Source organism: Prenolepis imparis, unplaced genomic scaffold, assembly GCF_030444845.1.
Source record: "Prenolepis imparis isolate NDT839.2.m4 unplaced genomic scaffold, iyPreImpa1.0 SCAF_9, whole genome shotgun sequence".
NCBI classification, from domain to species: Eukaryota; Metazoa; Arthropoda; class Insecta; order Hymenoptera; family Formicidae; genus Prenolepis; species Prenolepis imparis.
This window is the reverse complement of record NW_028141167.1, coordinates 5,598,316-5,614,356: the sequence shown is the minus strand read 5'-3', so window position 1 is coordinate 5,614,356 and position 16,041 is coordinate 5,598,316. Positions and strand designations below refer to the sequence as shown.

Below are 16,041 nucleotides of genomic sequence, written 5' to 3'. Positions count from 1 at the left end.
ACTAGGGTATCATGAGGTGCACCGCAGATTCGCATTACGAAAGTTTCAAGCCAAGTTCCTGTGTATAGTCAAGTTATTTCGCTCTACTTTCTCTCCCCGGGATATGTTTTCATAAATAATAGATTTTTGTTACAAATGTATCCTTGTAAGTTATTTGATCATTATATAGGTACATTATTATGATAAAGATTCGCATATAAGAAGAGAAAACGAGAAAGAAGGAGAAAAAGACTCTCTTTCTCGTCTTTTTATATACAATGTACATTTATTACAAAATTCATTGTTTTAATATATGTTTTTTACAAATAGTATAACATGGATATAACTTTAATTAAACAAACAGTAACAGCATGGATAAAATATTAAAAAAGTTATAAGTATACATACATACGAAGAAAAAGGTGAGTAAAAAGTAATATTGTCAATTGAATCTCTGATTTTTATAAAATGTACATAGTTAATATATTTGTGCGCGCGCGGATAAACAAAATAGAGTAATAGTATAAAAAGATGATAAAATATTTCGTGCTTTATATCCGTTTTCCGCTTGAAAATCTCTCTGTATTACGAAATATCATTTTATCCGATATCAGCGAGCATTGTTCAATTTGTGATGTATGCTACATTGATAGATAAATTTTTCTCTTTGCCAATCAAGCTGCAACGTATTATTTCGCATGTGCGTTTTAACGCAATAATGGACGTAATGTTATAATTTAGAAATAATCGTGCACTTACGGTTCTGTCTATTCTAGGTTTAGGCGATTCCGTATTTTCCGTTTGTTTCTTTCCATCATCGAAAAATCTGAATCGTTTATATTGCAAAAAATATAAATGATTAATACATATTCTATCAAAATTAATATAAATAAATATATACACACAAAAAAAGATATACTACCTATGTTTCTGTTTAAATCTTAAATCGCGAGAATATAATTCTGTTATAGCAATTTTTTCATTATTTTCCATTTTCAGATTTTCAGAAATCAGTTCATCTTTACTTGATTTTCTATTTAAAACCTTATTCTCTCTCGTGTACTGCTTATGTAAAGTGAACTTATTACAGAATTTATGCTCTTCGGAATTATTTCGAGGACTGTAATGATTCCTCGTTTCGGTATGCGTAATGTTTGATTCAATATTCTCAGCTGCGTGTGAGCTCAAAATATTGATTCGATTATGTAGTTCCGTAAGTTCCTTCAAGTTCAGCGACTAGAAAAAATAATTGATAACAAATCGCGACGCACAAAAGAAATTACATATTAATCGATTACTATTTGCGCACACGCATACTTGTAACCAGCTTTCCGCGTCAAACGGGCTTTTCTCGATTTTCATAATATCTTCGAATCGGGTCTGCAATCTTTCAACGTTCTCGTTATGTCTCTTACGAAAAGCGTTCAAACTACTGTCATATTTTTTCTTCAACAACGCTAATTTGCTCTGATATTCCTCCACCTGACACTGATGGAAAATTAAAGTATTTGTAAGAAAAATTGTTCGAAAGAAAAATGCTGCAAAAGGAAAAAGAGATATATATATATACTTTAACTTTAGTTTGTAAATCGTTCTTCTCCTGCAACAGATAGGTAATACACTCTTGAAGATTCTTTATTTCGTAATCTCTCAGTTTTACGTCATCTATCAAATTTTTAATTTCATGCAGTTTGCTCTCATACTGTCCTTCGAGAAGTCTTAACTTGTGCACAGCATTCTCAGAATTACAATCTATTTCTTGAGCGATCGGAGCAAATTTATCATGCTTACTTTGATTCATGTAAAATTCCTCATCTTGTTGACAAGACTTGAAAAAAATTGTTAACATTATTCAAGTCATATCTGTGATATTAATTGGTCTTTGTGATAAAAAAGAAACACCAATATTTCGTAAAATTATGATATTTACCTCATCAACATATACTTTTGTCTGTTGCTTCTCTTTTTCATTTTCGAAAATTTCTTCGTTTTGCTGTTGTTCATTCTCCATCTCTTTGTCGTATTCTTTAATTTCCGTTCGAAGACGCACGATTTTCTCATAAATTTTTCCAGGAAGTGTAAACAGTGTATCTTTCAAAGATCGTTTATTCGTGTCTTCGTGTATGCATAACAATTGATCGTTAGTATTTCTCACAGTGTCTATGTCCGTTTTTAATATCTCATTTCTATGCGATAACGTGCTCAGTTCATTTTCGATGTTCGCCGTGGAACTTTGACAACTCACTACCTCGCTCCTCAGATAGTCCACTTTCGCCAGTAGCTTCTCTTTATCCATATCTAAATCCGATAGATTTCCTTGCAGAACATTTATCACGGCCATATTGTCGCTCTCTCTTCTCAATAATGAAATCGTGTCGTTGCTCCGAGCAAGTTCAATTACAACTTTGCTCAACTGATCTTGCAACGATTGATTCTCCTCCTGCAGTTTCATGATATCGCTTTGCTTTTGCGTTATCATGGCGTCGTATCTGATGCTTCCGTGCGTTAAAGCCATCCTATTCTTTTCATCCTTACGTTCCAGATCCGCTATTATTTCAACATTCTTAGAAATAATCTCGTTAGCTTGTGTTAGCTTATTTTTAAGATCGTTATTCTTCATCTGCAGTTCTATCAATCTACCAAACCGAAATAAATATCGATTTAAGAAAGATATCGATCAAATATTTTTCATGGTAAAAATAACAAAGCTACTAACTCTTTTCTCACGCTGTCGATATTATTCGTTTCCTCTTTTAAAATATTGATGGTCTGCTGTAGATCATCTATCTGTTGATTTAACTTACGTATCTGGTCTCTCTGTACCTTTAATTCCTCGTTTTGCGCGGTGTTTGTGTCGAAAAGATTAACGTTTTGATTTTCTAACGCGAGAAGATCTTCGTGCAGCCTCTCAATCTCCGCGTCTCTCTTATTTATTACAGTTTCCAACATCTTCTCTTTCTCCAGCATCCTTTTTCTTATCTGCTCTTGAATCATGCAATCCCCTTCTCCTCTCTGCAACATATGCTCCGCCACTTTTTGTTTTAATTTCGTAATCTCGAGGTCCTTCTTTTGCAGCTCTTGCTGCTGCTTCGCGTACTCTTTAACAATCTGCACGTGATAATCCCCGGCGCCTTAACGAATTGGTACAACTGTCAGTCGACATGTCATCAAAAAAACTACGCGAGATACTTTGCATATGTTATACCTTGAAGAACTGTGGATATCTCATGTATCTTGTTGATTGAACGTTTGATATGCGTAGCGAGGGCGTGATCGATTTCCTCATACGAAATTACTTGGTTCAATTCCACCTTTTCCGACTCTTCGGAGCACATCGCGCTAGAGTCAATATCATCCGACTGAATTTGAACATTAATCAGTTGTTTAGATGAATGCTGACAATCGCCGCAATTACTCGACGCGGAGTCTTCTGCGATATTAAATTGAAATTGATTAGAATCTGTGCGCGCGTATCATCGCAGATTATCTATTAATACGCACTCGTAATATCGATCCATATGTAATAATATGCAATCCGCCAATGTGGAATTAATTCCTATGCGCGTCATTATTATTTAAACTTATGCCTCGGAATATACCTGCAGCCGGCTGGATCGATCCATGTCCGGTATCAAAATCTGTGTTTGTAATCTCGCTGGCGGACTCTTGGCTGTAACATGCCACATAAGCCTTTAAGTTATCTATCTCCCGCAGACGATTGCGTCGTTCTAGTTTACACTCCTCCAACTCGGCTATGAACGCTTTTAAAGAGGACAACGCGCTCTGGACATCTAAGCAAGTGTCGTGCTCGCACTTGGTGTACTCGCAAATCCCCTCATACGCTATCTTAGACTCGTCCAAATTGTTCAGACTACTTTTCAGCATGTCAGTCAGATTACCGACTTCCCGCTCCATACAAATTAGCTGCATTTCGCACTGCGAGATCTTCTCGTTTTTCACCTGAATCTCATTTTTCAAGTTGGCCACTACATCATTCATCTCTACCTGATCGTGAACACAATTTTACCATGTATCTATTTATACACTGAGAGAATTTTCTCTTAGAATTTACCCTGAAAATCATGGTAATCGTGGAACAATATGGTATGGAAAGAATTTTATGAGAATTTCTCTGATTAATATTTATCACAATAAAAATAATAATATCTATTAAAATAAAATATAAAATATGTTTGATTAATTTTACTAAACTGCATAGTAAAATTAATCAAACACATTTTGATAGATATTATTATTTTTATTGTGATAAATATTAATCAGAAAAATTCTCATAAAATTCTTTCCATAGCATATTGTCCCACGATTATCATGATTTTCAAGGTAAATTCTAAGAGAAAATTTTCTCTCTGTGTATATTTCTCCGTAAAGTCAATTTAAGATTTAGAATTAGAATTGATTACCGTATACCTAGGCATCGCGAGTTTATTGATATAATCTTATATATCTAATTATTTTTACAAAGCGCAATGTCATCAATTTTTTATATACATTTACTATTTTATATATTACTTGTAAAATTTATTTTCTACACCTGCGAAAGAAAGAAGAAAGTATTTCATTAAAACATTGTCTCTACATTTTCCTATATAATCTCTCTTTTTTTTTATTTAAAACTGTAACTCTCTCTATAGCTTCAATATAATCGATAAGGCTGTAATTAATAAAATTTAATTATGTATATTTTTATAGCTAAAAGCTTAAGGTAATGCGACGTTGTACTGATATTTTCGAAAACAAAAAAAAATCTATTTCCTGTTATTAATTGAATTGACATTAAAATTGTGAGAATATGACGTGATTACACGACACTAAATGACGCACCTCACGAGTGTCGGCCGCAACAGACATTTGCTTTATCAACGTCAATAGTCGTTTTATTTCGTCTTCTCTGTCCGCCAACGTGCAACTTTGTTCACAATATTGTTCTTGAAGCATATCCCGCTCCCGCCAGACATTTTTCACCTGCTCTAAAGCAATACCGCAGCTTTCCGCCTCTTTCGATAAATGCTCCATCTCTTTCACCTTCCGCTAATTTATCATAGTTTTATCGCGCGTATTATATGCAATTAATTAAACTCAAGTCAAATTTAATTTCTCTAAACGATTATATTATGTGATATATAGCATGTCTCGCGTACTAACCGTAAGAGATTCGTTTTCTATAGAAATTAATTCTGTCTCTTTAACATCCTGCCTAAGGTTTTGTATTTCTTGCGATTGGAAATAACAAACTTGACATTTTCTACCTAATTCTGTCTTCAACTGATCCACCAGACACTCCGAAGAAGAAAACTAAATAGTTGGTAGTAATAAAAGTCAGTTAAAAGAAATATATATGATTATATAAAATTATTAATAATTATTTGTATACATCTTCTTTCGAGAAATATACACTAGACATCTTACTTTTGCATTTAAATTTTCCACTTCGATATTGCGCTTTTCGCTTACTATTTTCAGCTTTTCTTGCAAGATCTACGATATGAGATTTAAATGATTACACGAATTTTCAATTAACGTAGTTAACAATAAATATCGATTTACATTAAGATTACGTCTTAAAATATTTGAATTTTCATTTTCTTCTTTTAACATTGTTTGTAAATGCTTATTCAATTCTCGTAGCTCTTCTAACTCATCTTCCTTCATCTAAAAAGTAAAGACGAATGAAGTTCGTTGTGTGTAAATATATTTGTTACATAAAAATTTCGTTTCGATAAAAATTCCATTCAATTAATATTGTTTCGTACACCGAGTTCGTTCTTCAAAACGATAATTTCCGAATCTTTTTGAATAATTACTCCTTTATGATTTTTTCCACAAACTTCGGAATCCAAGTTCATCCTTAACTCGCTTTCAGATGTGGATGCGCTTTCACTACTTTCACAGTATTGACTAGACGACGAGTCGACAGATTGTTCATCGTAAGTATCATTTTTATATTTGTCTGTTTGCACACCCACTTCGCAAACATCTTGCATCACTTGAGAAGATGCGTCAACGTACTCGATACAAGTACTCGTTTGATTGCCGTCCTCTGCAGAATTTATTATAGCTCAAAATGCAATATAAATTATACTTGAATATATTTTTAAAACTGGCCGAAGAAAACTGTTTCATAGAAAGGATTAATTTTACGTTTTATTTTAATTTTCGACAAGTGAAAATCCTTGTAAAATAACTTTTATATTGGAATCTAATTTTTTTTACCTCGCGCGGCTCTAGCTTCGGTTAATATATCGCAAGATGTTACGCGCGATATTAGATAAGTATTATTTTCCGATAATGGTTTTGCGTTCAGATTCTCTCTCAAAACCTGCGTATTAGTTAGGAAAAAATTGTGGATTCCTCTATCGTATCGAAATCTCCTACCAGGGCGAAAATACATCGATAGATACGTGTCGGAATGTTGCAAGGCAGCAATCTTATTTGCGTTGAAGGATCCTCGTCCTGTTTGAGAGAGCGGTCTTATTATAGCTTCAACCTTCATTTCTTCTGTCTCATTAATTACGACGGTAGCTTTGTCCTACAACGGAGGAGGAGTATATTGCAAACTCGACTCTATAGAAATAGCGCGGTTTAACATGCGCATTATTAATCAGAAAACTTACGAAATTTTCCAGGTATTTCTGTTGTTCCGAAGTAAGCTTCAGGGATTTATATTTTTGCAGTTCTCGTCGCGCAACGCGAAGCTCATTTTGAACTTGAGCCGTAAGTCCTATCATGTTTTCCATTACCACATTGAATGGTACCACTCTTCCTGGCTGTATAATATGCATTCTATCTCTGTTATTTGCTAACGTAATTTATTTAATGAATACGCATATATAAAGTGCGTGCTGATGAATAATATGGTATAATGTACTGATTAATATGCAAGCTGAATTTCTGGGCGGGATATAAACATGAAATATAAATATGATAAGCATTCCACTTATTTTTTTCCATAATCAATAACGATTCATATTTCAAGATTGTTCATTTAAAAATTTCTGAACTTTTTAATATAGAAGTAATTATGTGTATTGTATGTATGTATTGTACACATATGTGTTTATACTTTGTGAAGTATATAGATATTTATTTCTAATAAATAATAATTCGCGATATGTGTATTCTGAAAGAAAATTAAGACATTCGCAATTAAGAAAACAAACCGCAGGGTCATGTTCGTTGAGCTCGCGAAAGTAACGCGTACTCTCTAAGATGTTTGGACTCCAAGCTCGGATGTCCATACACGAATTGTACAGCTTCAAACGACCCTCCGATCTCTTTTTCGGCAAGATGTAATCCCCGTAAGTCAAGGGTACACCACTGCTTGGTCTGCCCGCCAAAAAAATGCGCGGTCCATGCTCGGCATAAGACATGTCTATCCGGTGTTTTAAATCCCTCTCACGATCGGATATGTACAAGATTTTCGTCGCTCCCTTAAGCTTAATAAATGACAATTAAGCGTCAAATTTTTACAAAATTCATGACCCATGCAAGGTTACAGATTTTGGTGTTGACTGTACTATATTTTATTTATACACCATAGTAACGGAAGACGTCTCGATACTCGGGATAATTAGAGGAACGTGGAATTTTATGTGGAATTATATAAGCATAAATAAGAGGGTAAGTTAGAAAATACAATAAAATATCTTTATTTTGTAAGCTGCCATTAAGAATTACAGCGTTAATAAGTACTTTCGTCCTCGTAATGTATTAAGTAACTCTTATTTATACTATATAAGAACTACACGACTATTGCGTAAAATATATATATCTAATTTCATCTCATGAAATCTAATTTAGCACTGACATCCCTCCACGTAACAACTACGGTTCGATGAAGCACTAAGTACGAATGAAAAAGAATTTCTTACAAATGTGTCCGGTTCGCACTCTATTTGGTTAAGTACAAAAATTATTTCTCGTCTAGAGAAACGAAGTACATACAGATTAAACCTAAGATCATCTTACGTTAATTCTCTAAGTCATTCTTTCGTTGAAAAAGCACTCTCTCCAACTCGCATACCATAACTATATTTTCCCTAAGAAAGACATCCCTTTTAAATATTATACATGATCTGTGACGCATGAACGTCCGAGCTAAGATAAGAACATTCGAGAATTAAAAAGAAAAACATGCAAAATATATATTAGCAATATATTCGATGGAATTGATTATGCGATTAATAATTTGGCAATCGATAGACCTATTAAAAATGCGCTTATCGCGGAAGTCCAAGTGATATCTTGATGCGATTACGATAAACTAACACTCAATAGAGAATAATCTAGGAGAGATATTATATATACACACATTCACACACGTCTTTCCGAATTAAGTAGAAAAAGTGGAATCAAGTGCATATAAAAATAGATTCGCGCATAGTTATGAAGGCAGTATAGATTTCTTAAAAACTCGGTATCTCGCTCTCTTCTCTTTTCAACGATGTAAATATATAATTAGATTTTAATAATGGTTCCTAACATTAATTCCACTTTGATAAAGGCACACAAGATATACAAACAACAATATTTTACACATGAAAATATGATATCGTTATTTTCCTGATATTTCTATCGGTACCTACCCGCCTAAAAACGCATTTTCTCAGTCTGCAATTGGATAACAGATAACATAGATAAAAATGAAATTAAAATTCAAAAACTTCAACAGTCTAAGCATGAGGTGGGGAGTAGACGAAGTAGATACACGAATAGACGTGTGACTGCATTATAAAAAAGGGAATGCTTATATCATTTTTAAAAGTAGCTGGAATGATGTATAATGTAAGGCCACTTTTGTTTTTTGTAGACGCTATCATCATATCAGACTACAAGAAAAATTTATATGAATATTTTCTCTTTTATGAGATTAGCGATCATTATTTACATTAATATAAAGGCCTCTTTCAGTCGAGACAAAGTTGTTGAGTCCCATTTTTCTATGCATTATGTACAATCAAGTATCATTAATGAGCATCTGGATGAACAGCAATTACCCCAGTTTCAAAGATTTCCATTATAAAAAAAAATCATCCATTTCATATTCATCCATTTTTTAAGTACATATTAGTTTCAAATAATTAATTACTAAATGAAAAAATTATAATACTTTGAATAATACAGTCGATATCAAATCTGTCGAGTAAATAAGAGTAGTAAGTAAATAAGACAAATAATACTTTATAAAATAAAGAAATTCAATTATTTCAGACTTATATATAATTTTTTTGATGGTTATTCTTTGATTATATATAGGAAATAAAATACCTTATTTTTTCCAAATTTCTTCTAAAATGGATAATGTTGAATTGATCTTGATTAGTGTTATGAAACAATGATTCGTAAATGTAAAGAAAATATTTTGATCAATGGAGCTATACGTTCAACTTGAAAAAAAGTTCAACACGATCGTGAAAGGCACTAGAGTATAAATATACTGTAAAAAGTACAATATAATATAATCCATTGCCTTCTCTCTCTCTCCTCTATAAGATATAACGTCATTAGAATAACAATAAAGTATAAGATCGATGATTCTACAATTACTCTGTCTCTCACAATAAGAAATACCACGCGCCATATTTCTTTTTTTGGAATTTGCAAGAAATATCGATTCAACCAATCGTAATTTTTCTGTACACTTATCTTATCTCGATTCTTTATAACTAGATCTCCATTTTATAATTCTTACATGCAAGGCATGATATTTATCTTTCAGAGTCGAAGCCATAGAATAACATTAGTTATTCCAAAGTATTGATTTTATAATTCGAAGACGTTATACTATAACGAACAAACATTCCTCGCATTAATCAACTTGTCTAAAAACTTCATAAAATTCCAGGATCAACGTGATTATTGTCGTGTATACGTGTTTCTCTATAGAGCCTTATTCCTAGACAACTTCTCTCACGAGCAAACATTAGCGGACGCTATTAAATTGAGCATAATTTAACCCTCCGCCAGCGAATTCTGAGTCACTTATGACCTATCTTAAGAATATTTTATAAAACTCGTGTAAAACAAATAATTTTCTTATATGCATTATATAAAAATATCAATAATTCTTATTTTAAAAATATTTTTAATTATTACATAAAGTAGTATCTTAAGAAAAAAGAATATTTAAGAATTTTATATATATATATATATATATATCCCAGTTTAAAATCCATAAAATTTTTAATTTGAGATATGTATAAAATTTGTTATAGATCAAAATTGACTCAACTTCCGCTATGCGCGGCTATCACGCCGTCCGTTGTCCAAGATAATCCTTGGATCACCATCAACCAATCACTCTAGAGATGTAAAACACCCTGATCGTGACTGTAATTTTGGTGATGGTGGTGATGGTGATAATGATGGTGTTGAGTAGACGACGCCGAGGCGTCGTCCTGCATTGTCAAACCTGTAAGATCGACAATCTCGTCCGCCTCCTCATCGCTACCGGCACTTTGTGTGGATTGATGACTTCCCGAAGACAATTGACTATTACGTGAGAACGAACCGCGGCGAGGTGCAGCCAACGCTGCCCTCTGATTTGCCGGTTTGACGGTTATAATGAGATTGGAGGAATTCGCTATCATCATATCCGTCACCTATTCCATACATAAATAACCGCACAAAAAAAAAGTGAGTTACTATTATGCTACCCTACCTAAATTTTGCTATACTTTATTTTTACAGGGTAATCCTTAATTATTTTAGGGAATGTTTTAAATATGCTATAGGAGGTGCTTTAATCATTTTGCTCGAATAGCAACAATCTATATAAATAATTGTATAAATATCAGATAAAAATATGCTTTAAAATGCATTTTTTTTTCAAACAAATAAACTATATTCTATAATTCTGCTTTAACAACTATAACTACGACTCTTGTATTAATATTTAGTCATTTAATGACTTAATATATTACTTTTATAAAAAAATTATTTCTATAAAAAATATTATTTACCTGATCAAGTGTTTTGCCTGCAACCTCTATACCATTCACTTCCAGGACCTCGTCATTTACAGCAAGAAGTCCTGTGCTCTCTGCTAAACCACCTGGTACCAATCTGCTGATAAACACTCCTGGAACTTTCTCAATTCCCCCTCCAGCTGACGATGGCAATATGCGAAAGCTTTCACCATCTTTAATATAAAATCCTAGAGGCTTATCGGAACCGTGTTTTAAAAGACGCACACGTCGACAAGTTTCTGGCAGTATGTCGACGTCAATAATTGCGGACACCTAATTGCAAAAATAATTATATGCTAAGTCAGTTGATATTATGAAGCACATTAGAGAATAATCAACAAAGTGTAAACTTACCTGCCTAAAATCATGTGGATTTGAAATAGCAATAGATTTTGGCTTTCCTGGTGTACCACCCAGGATACTGGATATCAAATTTTTGGGTTTTATTGTCCCATATCCATTGTCCCATGCTCCGTCACCTGCCGCAATAATAATTAAATGAAACATTAATACATATTCACCAAATATATACAAAATCACGAATAATTTTACCTTTTCTCTGTATAAAAATTCGGAGCAGACACTTGGTGGCCAATAGAGCTCTAGCCAGATTGTTATCATTATTGATGGGAAGTAGATCACCGTCTGTATCCGTGTACCAAATTAAAAAGGTAAAATCTGCTCCTAAATCATGCCGTTGCGCCAACAGTTTGCCAAATTCCTCATAACTCATGGGCTCGTTACGATTGATGGAAAATCTGATGATGTCGGCGTCAAACTGCAAAACAATTTAAGAAATGCACTACTTGCATGATTTGAACATCTTTCAAAAGTCATCCTTTATTGACGATATATATACTCACTTTGCTCTTCACGGCGACGATGCCGTTGTCCACCTTGTCCTGCTTTTTAGACATAGCAGCGTAGAAATATATAACAAGTATGGACACACTTTCGCGCTGTCGACACCTTTAATTTTTGGCAACGAGCTTGAATGGGCATAAATCATTGAACTCGTATAGATTTCATTCCAGTGTCTAAAACTTGGTCTTTTCATTCATCTCTTTCATAGGTAGCAGCACTGAGCAAAACTGTCCACTTGAAATACTCCAATGAGATTTGGAGGAGATGACAAACAGGTTGCTTCTGATTGGCCGCCGTATTATCAATTAGGTTGGTTGTATCACTTAAATATATTATCGATGATTGAACATTGTTTTGTTAGTATGTATTTTACTGATATTATCCAGAATCCAGAATCCAGTGTTGTCTGATTATTATTATATATATTCTGTTAATTTCTGTAAAAGGTATAGAAAGGATAAATGTAAGAAAATAGTGTAAAACTTAAAAACAGAAATAAGATAATTATTAATTACTTCAGTTTATATTTTTATACTCATTGTATTATTTAATATGTAGAAATTGTAGTATATTATTTAATGTAGCCAAACGTTAATGTTATATAGTTGTAAAAAAAATGCAATTTGTAATTTTTTCTAGATGGATGATCAGGATCCAACAAGTGTTATAAATATGATAAAAGATCTACGTTCTGGAACAGAATCCTATCGCAGAAGTACTGGAGCAACAGCACGATTCTCAGGAACTAGCTTTACACGTTCGAAATTCAGTGATAGTGATGACAGCATTATCTCACCAAAACGACAAAAACTAGATGAATCTGATACATCTATAATTAACAAGACTCAATCTGATTCTGTCCCAGGTAGTCCTTGGGAATGGCGACGTATGAAAGGAGAGGTAAGATGATATATACATTAAAAAAATGATAATAATTATATAAGTAAATAAATATATATATATATATATTAAACATTATTATTACAAAAAAATGCACCATATAATTCTAATGAAATAGATAAAATCTGAATAAATATATGAAGTAATTTTAAAAAAAATATATTTTTTCATTTAGGTTATATCATTAAAAACTAGATTGACTCACCAAGAGGCAACTGTGCAACAGCTTCACAATGTACGCAGACAAATGGAAGAAATTTTTGAAAAGGAGAAAGGTCTCTTACAAATCCAGGTGGAACAGGATAGGCAAACCATTCAACAATTAGAAGTCCGACTTGATGTTGCACGACGAACAATCCAAGATGCAAGAGAAGCCGCTGTAGAGAAAGAATGGTCCCAAGTAATTATATGTTAATAAATCTTACATATTAATTCATATATTTTATACTATAATATACTTTTACATTTTTCAATTATTTACATTTTTTTAGATGAGAAACAATTTAGAAAAGAAGATAGCAACATTGTTAACTGAAAATGCAAGATTGTCAGAGAATGTGAGAAATACTTCCGCAAAAGAAATATCTCCCCCTCTTCAAGATACTAGTGAATCAAATGAATTACAATTAAAATTGGAAACTGCGGAAGCTAAAGCAGCAATGTTGGAGGAAAGGATAAAGGATTATCTCAAGATGCAACAAGACTATGAATTACAAAATGTGGAACTGCAGAATATGAAAATTAAGTTAGAAAAACTCGAGTCAGAAAGAGCATTGTGGGAAGAGGGCAAATTATTGGTAGGAAAAGCGGCAAGAGCGAATGATTTCGAGAAAGAATTGAATATGATGAAAAAGACTGTTACAGTTCTAAAAGAGTCAGTCAGAGAAAAATTACTCTTAGAGGAGCAAATGGCCAATATGACAAAAAGGTACTTTTCATGTGTTTGGAAAACGTTACATTAATTTAACAATGCATGGTTTGTTACAGATTAGAGCACACTGAAAAAGTGGAGCAACAAGTGGCGATGTTGGAGGCAAAGCGGTCCGAGCTTGCGCTTCGCTTGCAAGAATACGAAACAATTGGCATTATTGGTGGACCAATGGTGGTAAAGCGAGAGTTGAATCGACTTCAACAGGCTGAGGTAGACTTGAGAGCAGAGGAAGGTCAGCTGAGATCAAGATTGGATGCGGTACTGCGAGAGTCACAGAATTTGGCAAAGAATTATGAGAATGCGAAGAAGTTGGCTGCCGATGTGACATCATCAAAGGAGAAATTAAATAAGCTCGTAAGCAGGTTGCAAAAGAAGATGATTCTCGTCACCAGAGAGAGAGACAGCTATAGACAGCAATTAGACTTGTACGAGAAGGAGCTGACGATAGACAGCAACAATGCGATGACCGAGAGAATACCAGCTCTAGAACGCGCTATAGATGGATATAGGTATATTCATGTACTAGTACATATATGCAAATGTTTGATTAAATTAAAAATTATATACATATATATATTTTATAAAAAAAATATTTTTAATATTTCAGGGACTTGGTTAATAAATTGGAAGCAGATCTTGAAGCGGCCGAGGTTGGCGCACAGAAGAACGAATGTAATAAATTGAGAAAAGAGATCGAGAAATTGAGAGGCGAGCTCGAGCATCGAGCGTTAAAGGGCGATTTCAATTGCAACGCTCGAATTCTACATTTCACAATGAATCCCGCGGCAACAGCGGAGAAACAAGCCGAAGAAAAACAAGCGGCTCTATTACGAGAAGTGGAAGAACTTCGAGCCAAGGTGGGATCAGGAAATTATGGTGCAACTACATCATCGTTGCAAACGCAAGGTACCTAGATAATAGATATTTACATCTTACTTGCAATTTTTTGCGCAACTATTTATTAATTTTTTTAATATAGAAATTGTAGAATTGAAGCAAACGCATGAGATAAAGATAGCACGCTTGAAGGAAGCTTTTAAGGCATCATCACAGGAATTTCGTCAAGCGTGTTATCAGTTATTTGGTTGGAGAGTGGATCGAACAAAAGAAGGTTATTATAAGCTATTGAGTCAATACGCAGAATCATCGGACGATTTTCTTTTCTTCCATATAGGAGAAGAAGGTGTGGATATGTTGGAGACCGCCTTCTCCACAAATTTAAATAGTCTGATTGAGCAATATTTGCAAAGACAGCATAGTGTTCCTATGTTTCTTAATGCTGTACAATCCGATCTTTTTAGTCAGCAAACTGTGACAAATGTTGTGACATAATTTTATTCTATATTATTAATGAAACTAATGTTTTTATTTATAGAGTTAACCAGGCAATATACGATATACAATAATGTAATATTATTTGAATTACATTTATCACTGAACATGCCTAATAAATTTCTATATTTCTCTATAAAAAGCTGTTAATACATATACACACACATTCATATATATATATATATATATATATCATATACATATATATCAATTTATTAATGCTAAAATAACTTAAAATTAATTTCACATATGAATATCATAAATATTCTATAAATAATCATCATAATTATATTTATAATAATAATTTCTGGATTTTTTCTATGATTTTTACAATATCATTTCAAATCTATTACATTTTATGTTAATAACAGATTTCCTCTATAGTCAGTTGCTACAAGAATGATTTTTCGAAAAGTATTTTGCAAAAAATATCGATATAGCAAATTATGTATATATCGAATATCTCAGATATATAATAACTCATTTCTATAAAAAACTATAAAAATATTTCAGATAAAATTTTCGAAATTTTTTATAAAATCAGAGAATTTCAAAAAAGTTAAATAATTTTTAAGAGCTGACAAATACAACTAAAGGAGGATCGAAAATAAAATTATTTTCTTCTATTTTACAATATAAAATTTAAAAAATTTCCAAAAATATTTTATATGTATGTATAAAATCTATGATATATGTATATAAAATTTGTGTATATGTATAAAATTATATCGAAGCTTGATTAGAGATTAAAGCTCAAGTTTGATCATAATCTTCGCTGTATTCGCATCTGACCTCATTAATTGCAAGGACACAATGATGTCTTACCATGATTGTTCGATAAAAAGTTATATCGAGAAAACTCGCCGACCTCTTACCGCGCATAAAAATCTCGCGAGAGGACTACGTTGAAGTTGAAAATCGCGTTGGGCCATCCCAGCGGTTGTCCCGCGGGACACGTTACCGCTCGACCACACTCGTACGTGCTCTGAAAGGGGAAGCCTGTGTGTCCCAGAAGAGCGATTTCCATTGCTTTGTTCGGTGAAGGAACTG

The 16,041-nt window shown here is 33.0% G+C and overlaps 3 protein-coding genes across 4 annotated transcripts; 1 reads left to right on the top strand and 2 right to left on the bottom strand.

The window, feature by feature from the left end:
- Positions 1–589: 589 nt before the first annotated feature.
- LOC145940522 (uncharacterized) lies at positions 590–7,545 on the bottom strand. The gene is made up of 17 exons (XM_083045767.1): positions 7,158–7,545; positions 6,612–6,764; positions 6,211–6,526; positions 5,751–6,037; positions 5,545–5,649; positions 5,407–5,475; positions 5,143–5,292; positions 4,822–5,028; positions 3,579–3,984; positions 3,185–3,409; positions 2,696–3,110; positions 1,925–2,615; positions 1,550–1,807; positions 1,297–1,467; positions 902–1,215; positions 739–805; positions 590–658 (listed from the first exon to the last, which is right to left on the bottom strand). The coding sequence occupies exons 1-17, from the start codon at positions 7,365–7,367 to the stop codon at positions 590–592; spliced, it is 4,113 nt and encodes a 1,370-aa protein (XP_082901893.1). The 5' UTR covers positions 7,368–7,545.
- Positions 7,546–7,622: 77 nt separating this feature from the next.
- Positions 7,623–12,108, bottom strand: Par-6 (partitioning defective protein 6). The gene is made up of 5 exons (XM_083045770.1): positions 11,828–12,108; positions 11,517–11,742; positions 11,319–11,443; positions 10,959–11,237; positions 7,623–10,598 (listed from the first exon to the last, which is right to left on the bottom strand). Exons 1-5 carry the CDS (start codon positions 11,879–11,881, stop codon positions 10,299–10,301), a joined length of 984 nt encoding a protein of 327 aa, XP_082901896.1. The 5' UTR covers positions 11,882–12,108; the 3' UTR covers positions 7,623–10,298.
- Positions 12,109–12,171: 63 nt separating this feature from the next.
- On the top strand, positions 12,172–15,111 carry Mad1 (Mitotic arrest-deficient 1). Of its 2 annotated transcripts, none has more exons than XM_083045768.1 (7): positions 12,172–12,291; positions 12,468–12,728; positions 12,904–13,128; positions 13,220–13,656; positions 13,716–14,168; positions 14,267–14,565; positions 14,639–15,111. In XM_083045768.1, the coding sequence occupies exons 2-7, from the start codon at positions 12,468–12,470 to the stop codon at positions 14,989–14,991; spliced, it is 2,028 nt and encodes a 675-aa protein (XP_082901894.1). In that variant the 5' UTR covers positions 12,172–12,291; the 3' UTR covers positions 14,992–15,111. The 2 variants fall into 2 exon arrangements, with proteins under 2 accessions (XP_082901894.1, XP_082901895.1); XM_083045769.1 differs by having other exon boundaries at positions 12,179–12,274.
- The last annotated feature ends 930 nt before the right edge of the window (positions 15,112–16,041 follow it).

Bases quoted from the DNA above. Each gene is read 5' to 3' on its own strand.
- Par-6 (XM_083045770.1), bottom strand. From the start codon at position 11,881: ATGTCTAAAAAGCAGGACAAGGTGGACAACGGCATCGTCGCCGTGAAG. The intron at 11,238-11,318 runs GTAAGTTTACAC...TTTTGCAATTAG, and splicing joins ATCCACATGATTTTAGGCAG to GTGTCCGCAATTATTGACGT. The intron at 10,599-10,958 runs GTAAATAATATT...TGTATGGAATAG, and splicing joins CAGGCAAAACACTTGATCAG to GTGACGGATATGATGATAGC.
- LOC145940522 (XM_083045767.1), bottom strand. From the start codon at position 7,367: ATGTCTTATGCCGAGCATGGACCGCGCATTTTTTTGGCGGGCAGACCA. The intron at 2,616-2,695 runs GTTAGTAGCTTT...TCGGTTTGGTAG, and splicing joins ATCGACAGCGTGAGAAAAGA to ATTGATAGAACTGCAGATGA. The intron at 659-738 runs GTAAGTGCACGA...AATACGTTGCAG, and splicing joins AACCTAGAATAGACAGAACC to CTTGATTGGCAAAGAGAAAA.
- Mad1 (XM_083045768.1), top strand. From the start codon at position 12,468: ATGGATGATCAGGATCCAACAAGTGTTATAAATATGATAAAAGATCTA. The intron at 12,729-12,903 runs GTAAGATGATAT...TTTTTCATTTAG, and splicing joins GGCGACGTATGAAAGGAGAG to GTTATATCATTAAAAACTAG. The intron at 14,566-14,638 runs GTACCTAGATAA...TTTTTAATATAG, and splicing joins ATCATCGTTGCAAACGCAAG to AAATTGTAGAATTGAAGCAA.